Source organism: Homarus americanus, unplaced genomic scaffold (assembly GCF_018991925.1).
Source record: "Homarus americanus isolate GMGI-L3 unplaced genomic scaffold, GMGI_Hamer_2.0 scaffold24260, whole genome shotgun sequence".
Lineage (NCBI taxonomy): Eukaryota > Metazoa > Arthropoda > Malacostraca > Decapoda > Nephropidae > Homarus > Homarus americanus.
The window spans coordinates 6971122-6981121 of NW_024721079.1; the positions used below are offsets into that span (position 1 = coordinate 6971122).

General features: G+C 44.1%; 1 protein-coding gene across 5 annotated transcripts in view; it reads left to right on the forward strand.

Annotated features, from left to right (window-relative positions):
• LOC121861508 (E3 ubiquitin-protein ligase MARCHF8-like) overlaps nt 1-10000 on the forward strand; it is a 136990-nt gene that overhangs the window by 52023 nt on the left and 74967 nt on the right. The window contains exon 1 of one of the 5 annotated variants that reach the window (XM_042359305.1): nt 5434-5547. The exons of the other annotated variants lie outside the window; for them this stretch is intronic. Coding sequence (XP_042215239.1) covers nt 5458-5547 — 90 coding nt within the window. The 5' untranslated portion in view covers nt 5434-5457. Of the gene's footprint in view, nt 1-5433; nt 5548-10000 lie in introns of those variants that run through there. 5 annotated transcript variants of the gene reach the window in all.

Sequence of the window (10000 nt, forward strand, 5' to 3'; positions counted from 1 at the left end):
CTCACCTTGATGATCACTCCTTGATGAATACACTCATGAATAACACCCCCTTGATGAACACCTCACCTTGATGAATACACTCACCTCACCTTGATGAATAACACACTCACCATAATACACCACTCTGAATAACACTCCTCACCTTGATGAATAACCTCCACCTCACCTTGATGAATAACACTCACCTCACCTTGATGAATAACACACCTCCATCTCACTCAACCTCACCTTGATGAATAACACTCACCCACTCGGTGAATAACACACCTCACCTTGATGAATAACCTCACCTCACCTTGATGAATAACACTCACCTCACCTTGATAACCTGATGAATAAAACACTCACCACCTTGATGAATAACACTCACCCCACTCACCTCACCTTGATGAATAACCTCCTCCACCTTGATGAATAACACTCACTCACCTTGATGAATACTACTACTCACCTTGATGAATAACACACTATGAATAACCTCACCTTGATGAATAACACACCTCACCTTGATGAATAACACTCACCTCACCTTGATAATAAACACACCTCACCTTGATGAATAACACACCTCACCTTGATGAATAACACCCTATAACACCAACCCCTCACCTTGATGAATAACACACCTCACCTTGATGAATAACACACCCCTCACCTTGATGAATAACACACCTCACCTTGATGAATAACCTCACCTCACCTTGATGAATAACACACCTCACCTTGATGAATAACACACCTCACCTTGATGAATAACACACCTCACCTTGATGAATAACACACCTCACCTTGATAACACACCTCACCTTGATGAATAACACACCTCACCTTGATGAATAACACCTCACCTTGATGAATAACCTCACCTCACCTTGATGAATAACACTCACCTCACCTTGATGAATAACACACCTCACCTTGATGAATAACACTCACTCACCTTGATGAATAACACTCACCTCACCTTGATGAATAACCTCACCTCACCTTGATGAATAACACTCACCTCACCTTGATGAATAACACACCTCACCTTGATGAATACACTCTCACCTTGATGAATAACCTCACCTCACCTTGATGAATAACACTCCTCACCTTGATGAATAACACTCCACTCACCTTGATGAATAACCTCCTCCTGATAACTTACCTCACCTTGATGAATAACACTCACCTCACCTTGATGAATAACACTCACCTCACCTTGATGAATAACACACCTCACCTTGATGAATAACACTCACTCACCTTGATGAATAACACTCACCTCACCTTGATGAATAACACACCTCACCTTGATGAATAACACACACCTCACCTTGATGAATAACACACCTCACCTTGATGAATACCCTCACCTTGATGAATAACACTCACCTCACCTTGATGAATAACACACCTCACCTTGATGAACCCCCATAATAACACACCTCACCTTGATGAATAACACACACCTCACCTTGATGAATAACACTCACCTCACCCAGCATTACTCAATATTCATCTTCTACTCGTGACCCATAATTATTCATTTATTCATAATGGTGTATTGCTGAGTACCTATCTATCTATCAATCATCATCACCGTCATCACCATCATCATCATTATCATCATCACTCATCATCATCATCATCATCATCACCGTCATCACCATCATCATCATTATCATCATCACCGTCATCATCATCATTATCTTTCATTATTCATATCATTGTCATTCATCTTTTAACATTTTTCATTCTTCTCTTTATTAATTTGTCCTTATTATCGTTTATTGTTGTTTATTGCTGCTTTCGTAAATTCTTTTCTTTTTGGGTTGGGTTTAGCTGGGTTAGGTTAGGTTTGAGTTTGGATTAGGTTAGGTTAGGATTAGGTTAGGTTAGGTTAGAATTAGGTGAGTTGTTGGTAGGTTAGGTTAGGTTAGGTTAGGTTAGATTAGGTTAGGTTAGGTTAGTTAGATTAGGTTAGGTTAGGTTAGAATTAGGTTAGGTTAGGGTTAGTTAGGTTGAGTTAGATTAGGTTAGGTTAGGTTAGAATTAGGTTTTAGTAAATTAGGTTGTTTAGTTGGTTAGGTTAGAATTTACAGTTGAATGGTAATGTCGGGGAAAATCCACTAGCTAAATTCTTATCGGTTGTGTGTGTGTGTGTGTGTGTGTGTGTGTGTCGTCTTGAGAAGCTGGTATTCATGGTGGTGGTTATGATCGATGTAGAATAGTAAATAATGAATGGTGCCTAATGGACAACCTGGGTGATAATGGTCTTATTGTCAGTGGGGGCATATTGGCTATCCCTTATATATATACAATACATACCTAGTGATTACTTAAGCTGACAGGTGGGGTATAGTGGTGGTGGCAATGGTAATGGTGATGGGAGTAATGTTGTCGGTGGTGATGGATGGTGTTGGTGGTAGTGTTGATGGTAGCGGTGATATTGGTAGTGGTGATGGTGATGGTGTGGGTAGTGGTGGCAGTGGTTGACAGAGATGGTAGTGTCTCTCTCTCTCTCTCTCTCTCTCTCTCTCTCTCCGGAGTATGGTAGGACCTGGTGAGAGGCGTCAGTATGGTAGGACCTGGTGAGAGGCGTCAGTATGGTACCTGGTGAGAGGCGTCAGTATGGTAGGACCTGGAGAACTGCCAGCCGCCGTGCTTTGCCTTCTCATGAATTGTGGAGTTCTTACAGTGACCAGCGAACATTGCCCTGGGTCGTGGTGGTGGAGACAGGCAGACAGAGACAGACAGACAGAGAAAGAGAGAGACAGAATGAGAGAATGAGAAACAAAGAGAAAAAACGAATAGGATAGGGAGAGAGAAATTGAAAGAGAGACGAGAGAAAAACATGAAAGAAAATTTAGAATAAGGACGAAGGAAAAAAATAAAAGAACAACTCACAACAAAATCCATTAGTTTAGCTAAGACGAACATACACTACACTACACTACACTACACTACACTACACTACACTACACCACACCACACCAAATTCAGCCGGGACCCCCACACATGCACAAAAAGGGGAGGGAGGGTCTATTTATCGTCGTATCGTGTGTCTGTCTGTGATAACTTGACGCCATATCCACGAGACTCACATCCTAGGTTAGGTTAGGTTAGGTTAGGGGTGAGAGTGTGTGTGTGTGTGTGTGTGTGTGTGTACGAGGGGTGAGTGTGTGTACGAGGGGTGAGTGTGTGTACGAGGGGTAAGTGTGTGTACGAGGGGTAAGTGTGTGTACGAGGGTGAGTGTGTGTATGGAGAGTGAGTGTGTATGGAGAGTGAGTGTGTGTATGGAGAGTGAGTGTGTGTATGAAGAGTGAGTGTGTGTATAGAGTGAGTGTGTGTATGAAGAGTGAGTGTGTACGAGAGGTAAGTGTGTATTGCTGAAGCTCTTTGGTCACACTTACCATAATATTGTCGTAATGATACACCAAACAGACTGAAATTTTACGCATTTATCACAAACAAAGAAATACCTGTAACATAACCTTTGTCACGACCAAATGAACTGACAAGGAAAAGCCTCGCTAATACTGTATTGCTCGCTGGGAGTCGCACTGTGGCCTGGCCTCTTGTGTTCACGACCAAACACAACTAAAATACTACAACCACGTTTAAAAAAAAAATATGTAGAACCTTTCTGATTTTCACAACAGTTAGACGGGAGGACAATTAGTGGCTCTGTTGTGCGTTTATATATGATTTAGTTTTAGTTTTATTCTACAAAATGTATATACTGTAGTGTGTTTTATTACTACCATGTTTCAGGGTTATCGTTTAGGTCCGCCTGCCGTTCACCACATCTCGTTGGTGCACCGTACTGTACCGAGATGAACCCCTCCCCAGGGATCAAGGGTTCACACACTCACTCTTAAATACGTACCCAAGCTTATATTTATCTTTATTTTCTCCACACTTGAGCTGAGGATAAGAGAACCTCAAGATTTATTCGACTTTCAGTGCAATTTTGACGGATTTTTTGACGTTAAATGTGTGTTGAAGATTTTGGTAGGCCAGTTGTAGTTGGAGACAATATTCCCTCAACACTTGGCAATATCTGGTATCTATTTCTGTGTCGTATATATGATTGGTTTATATTTTATAACGCTGTTTCTCATCACAATTTTTGTCGGAACCATAAGAAAAATAATATAAAAAATCTGAGAAAATGCCTTAAAACACACACACACACACTCTAGTGGTTGAGTAAGTGGTAAGTAATTTTTTTCCGGGTAAGTAACGTGAGTTAGACCTCCGGTAAGAGCCAATATGTTATCGTGTGGCCTTGTTGTATATACGCAGTGTGTGACCTGTGGTGTAATGGTCAGCATGCTCGCCAAGCAAGCGAGAGGACCTGGGTTCGATCTCCGGGCAGGGTGAAACTATGGGCAAGTTTCTTTACGCCATTTGCCTCTGTCTACCCAGCAGTAATTGGGGACCTGGATGTTAATCGATTTGCGGATCGTGTTCCGGGGTAATGGTTAGCCAGTGCAGTTGGCGAGTTGTCCGGTCTTCTCGCACTATTCCTTGACACTGGGTCATGCAGCTCGTTAACTTAGGGTGTGGTTGTTGTGTTGGCGACAGCTTGTACATCTTAAACAAATTCACTCCTATGTGGGGGCCCGCCATCCTCGTTACACGAGGGGCAACCATTTCTTCTGTATATACCCTGATGCAAGGGTGAATGTTGAGGGTAGGATAGGGTAAGAAGGAAGGAAGAGTTAAGAGTCTGTCAATTTGTGTAATTAAATGTGACGTCAGGCCTTCATGGCTTACACCGTGGCCTTTTGGTTGACGCCTTGTTCTTGCGGTATATCTTTGTGTGTGTGTGTGTGTGTGTACATGCGTATATATATATATATATATATATATATATATATATATATATATATATATATATATATATATATATATATATATATATATTTGCGCATCCTGTCTCAGTGTTGCTCTCCAGGAAACGTTCGCCCTATCACACTTCCAATCCCGCGTGAAATCATTCTCTCTCTCTCTCAGCTCGGCAAATTCAGAACACAAGCCACAATACGGGAGTCTGGGTGTTTAATATTTAACATACAGTACACCCATTTAAGCCCAGGACGATCCATTACCTCAACTACATCATCCTGCATGTTAAACTAACCACGGAGGACATATTTACCACACACACACATGGGTCTCCTCCCCAGGTGTGTAGAAATATTCATGATGTGAGGTACTTGGAGGTGTAGCCATACTGATGCCTATTGACGAATTTGTGAAGTAACAGAGAGAGAGAGAGAAAACACAGTATCTAGTCAAACAGTGATACAAAGTCCCCACATCCACTCGACAGTTACCAAGCTTCCTGGACACTTGCCGACAGTATAACTGAGCGGACAGTGTTCACCTCACACACGTGAAAGCTCATCATTCCACCCACCTCCCATCTCCTCAGTCTCACGTAGATAGGAGGTATTTTAATGTCAGTGTTTGGTAAATTGTTCATACTGGGAAGCGACGATGGCAGAGGTGATATTGTGTGCAACGTTATTCATTCTGCAACATGTATAGTAGTGTTGTGTTATTTATGAGATGTGTAGTGGTGTTGTGTTATGAGATGTATAGTGAGTATTTTGTTATGGGATGTATAGTGAGTATTGTTTTATGAGGATGTATAGTGAGTATTGTGTTATGAGATGTATAGTGGTATTGTGTTGTAAGGATGTATAGTGAGTATTGTGTTATTCATGAGATGTATAGTGAGTATTGTGTTATTTATAAGATGTATAGTGAGTATTGTGTTATGCTGGGATATATAACAAGGAATCTTCAGTGTTATATATTTTGTTAGAAATGTTGAATAATTGTGAGTAAAAAATAATTACACTGGATTATTCAAGCTATTTACTTTACGTTAAAATATTGTACACGAAATAATGTTAATTTTGGTAGTTTAGTTAATATGGTAGTGTTAATTTTCTTCCTTATGATATGTGATTGAGTTATTTGAGAATGTGTTGTGTGTATGTCTGGTTACATGTTTGAGAGGAGGGTAAGAGTAGTGGTGGTGGTGGTGGTTGTTGGGAGGAGGGTGGTAGTGGTGGTTGTTGGAGGAGAATTGGTAGTGGTTGTTAGGGAGGAGTGGTAGTGGTGGTGGTTGTTGGGGAGAGGGTGGTAATGGTGGTGGTTGGAGAGGAGGGAGTGGTGGTGGTGGTTGTTGGGGAGAGTGGTAGTGAGTGGTTGTTGGGAGGAGGTGGGTAGTGGTTGTTGGGGAGGAGGGAGGTGGTGGGTGGTTGTTTGGAGGAGGAGGTGTAGTGGTTGTTGGGAGGAGGAGGTGGTAGTGGTTGTTGGAGGTTGAGGTGGTAGTGGTTGTTGGAGGAGGAGGTAGTGGTGGTTGTTGGGAGGGAAGGTGGTAGTGGTTGTTGGAGGAGGTGGTAGTGGTTGTTGGGAGGTGGTAGTGGTGGTTGTTGGGGAGGAAGGTGGTAGTGGTTGTTGGAGGTGAAGTAGTGGTGGTTGTTGGGGAGGGAGGGTGGTAGTGGTTGTTGGAGGAGGAGGAGGTGGTAGTGGTTGTTGGGGAGGAGGTGGTAATGGTTGTTGGAGGTGGTAGTGGTTGTTGGAAGGAGGAGGTGGTAGTGGTTGTTGGGAGGTGGTAGTGGTTGTGAGGAGGGAGGTGGTAGTGGTGGTTTGGAGGAGGAAGTGGTTGTGGTGGTTGTTGGGGAGGGAGGTGGTAGTGGTTGTTGGGAGGAGGGAGGTGGTAGTGGTGGTTTGGAGGGAGGGTGGTAGTGGTGTGGTTGTTGGGGAGGTGGTAGTGGTTGTTGGCGAGGGAGGGTGGTAATGGTTGTTGGAGGTGGTAGTGGTTGTTGGAGGAGGTGGTAGTGGTTGTTGGGGAGGAGGGTGGTAGTGGTTGTTGGAGGGGTGGTGGTGGTGGTTGTTGGGGAGGAGGTGGTAGTGGTGGTTGGAGAGGAGGGGAGGTGGTGGTGGTTGTTGGTGAGGAGGTGGTGGGTGGGGTAGCGGTTTTATAACATATTATAACCACGAGTCATTACCTCACCCTATACTGTACCTTACTGGGAGGAGAGGCGTGGCCCAGGTGATAAAAATAATAACTGGCAACTGATTTATTGCTGTTGTCACTTTGGTATCCACACATTTTGTAAGTACGTTATGGTGGAGGGAGCGAAATGATACTATTATCAATTTTGTGTTTAGATTCTTGTGTGCTTGTATCCGGGCTGAAATAATCGGTTGATATCACATAAAACATGCACAGTATGAAAAAATAAATTAATTAAAATTACAAAATGTTAATAAATTCCCTTGATGTTTGTACTTGTTCCAAATGGCGGAAATGGACAGATGAAACTCGTATTCATAAAAGGAGGAAAAAAAAAACATAATTCACGACACTGGTTAATATCCTATCATTATATATATATATAATTTCTAAGTTTAAGAGATATGTACGTTAGAAGTGGTGTTAGATAAAAGAGTATAAGATAATATATATTTTTTTAGATACATCGTTGTGAATGTTGGCAGTACAGGATGTTTGAAGGCGATAGTTACCCCTTCTCCTCCCTCCTCCCCCCCAGCCAACGATACAACTGGTGTTGAATTGAAACGCTTTATACATATTAAATTACGACCTGCTGTAAGATACTAATGACTTATACTTGATAATAGATGACCATGGCAGACAAGAAGACAGGCCAGGGTGAGTGTTGTAATTTAGTGAGCAAGGTCTTCTGAGAATTAAGAGAGGGTGAGGTAAACAGACGGGCAGGTAAACAGAGAGACAGGTAAACAGAGAGACAGGTAAACATAGAGACAGGTAAACATAGAGACAGGTAAACATAGAGACAGGTAAACCAACAAACAGACAGGCTAACACATAATAACGTTGTTCAGACAGACCTTCTCTTACCGAATATGGGTTCACTACTTAACCTAACCTATCTTAACTTAATTTATTCCGATAACCTAACCAAACATACTGGCTACCACAAGCTAACAGTTGTCAACGTATACTTTTACCACCATCACCACCGACCATTCTCCTGTTCTCCTTTTCTCATTATCTCTATTGTCGTTATCATCACTTCCGCTGTCCACTCCATGAGCTGTTCCCTCCACCTCTCTCTCTCTCTCTCTCTCTCTCTCTCTCTCTCTCTCTCCTCTGTACTCTTTCTAATTGTTCTTGTTTGTTGTTGTTGTTCTTCTTTTTCTCATCAGAATATCTCTTCCAGTTTTTCAGTCATTCTTCCTTCTCTTCCTGTTCTTCCTCTTCTTCTTCCCCCCTCCTCCTATACTCCTCCTGTTCTCTCCTTCCCCCTCTCTCCTTTCTCATCCTCTTCCTCCTCCTCCTCCTCTTCTCCTCCTCTTTCTTCTCCTCTCTTCTTCCTCCTCTCATCCCACACGTTCATCTTCTTATTCTCACTATCCCCGTCCACTAACCTAACCTAACCTACCCCCATCTACCACCACTACCACCACTTTCTTCCCTGATCTAACTTAACCTAACCAGACCCAATCCCAACCTACCCCATCTACCACACCACCACTACCACCACTTTCTTCCCTGACTTAACTTAATCCCAACCAGACCCAACTCAACCTCCCTCCCCGTCCACTAATCCCAACCTAACCACTAATTAATTCCTCTGTGTTGTGTGTGGGGAGGTATTGTGTGTGTGTGTGTGTGTGTGTGTGTGTAGTGTGTGTTTTCATCTCAACACAAGGCTAATATGACCATTCACTTAACACCTTACATTACAAACATACAGCCTCTCCCTCCGCTCCCTTCCACCTGCCTCTTAACGCCACAATTACGCCGCTACACCACCCGCTCACCCACATATTGGCGTAAATTATCCTAAACGACAGGCAAGAAAGTGCACTGCAGTGTTGACTATATACATGTTGGTTATTAGTGTTTATTTGTTCTCTGCATAATAAACGTGTAGTGTGTGTGTGTGTGTGTGTTATTTATGGGATCACATGAAGATTAGGCACCCTAGTTTCATATGATGATTGAAAATACCTTATTGCTAACCTAACCTAACCTAATCTAACCCTCAAGTAGCATTAGGGTGTTTAATCATCAGGTGAAATAAGCTGAGGGGGGGGGCTATTCTTCAGGTGACCCAACTTACTTTCATCTTTCAGTATTAAGGCGTAACCTAACCTGAGTTCTCATTGTGTGTGTGTGTGTGTGTGTGTGTGTGTGTGTTAGGGGCGAGGTGTCATATTTTATACCAGTAATGACAGGTTGCTTGGTCCCAGGTGAGTCACAAAATTAATTAGTTATATACATGTACTACTGTTGGAGGGAGTGTTGAGGACGGTTGTTTTATACACAAAGTATATCTCCGCATTTTTCTTTGTTTCTTTTTTCTCCGTTTCCTTCCTTCCTTCCTTCCTTCTTCCTTCCTTCCTTCCTTTCCTTTCTTTCCCTTCTCTTCCTTCTTCCCTTCCTTCCTCCTCTCCCACCTGCTCTTTCTCACTCCACCACCACTCTCCATCTCTTCTTCCCAAGCATTCCCTCGCCACTTAATTACCATACATAATTGATTTACTACTGTTCACCCCCACCACCACCCCCACCCCACCCCCTCCCCCCTCCCCCTCCACACACCCCACCCCTGCCCCCGCCCCCACCCCACCCCACCCCACCCCACCCCACCCCACCCCACACCCTCACCCCCACCCCCACCCCACCCCACCCTCACCCCACCCCACCCCCACCCCACCCCACCCCACCCTCCCTCCCCTGCCACACCCTTCACCCCTGCCCCTGAGTCTCCCACTCCCACCCCACCCCCACCCCCCCCCACCCCACCCTCCCTCCTGCCACACCTCCCACCCCTCAGCCCTGGCCCCACCCCACCCCACCCCCAATTCCCGCCCCACCCCCACCCCACCCCACCCCACCCCACCCCTCCCTGCCAGCACCCCCACCCCGCCCCACCCCTAAATTCTGCACCGCCCTGCCCCACCCACCCCACCTCCCACCCCACCCCACCC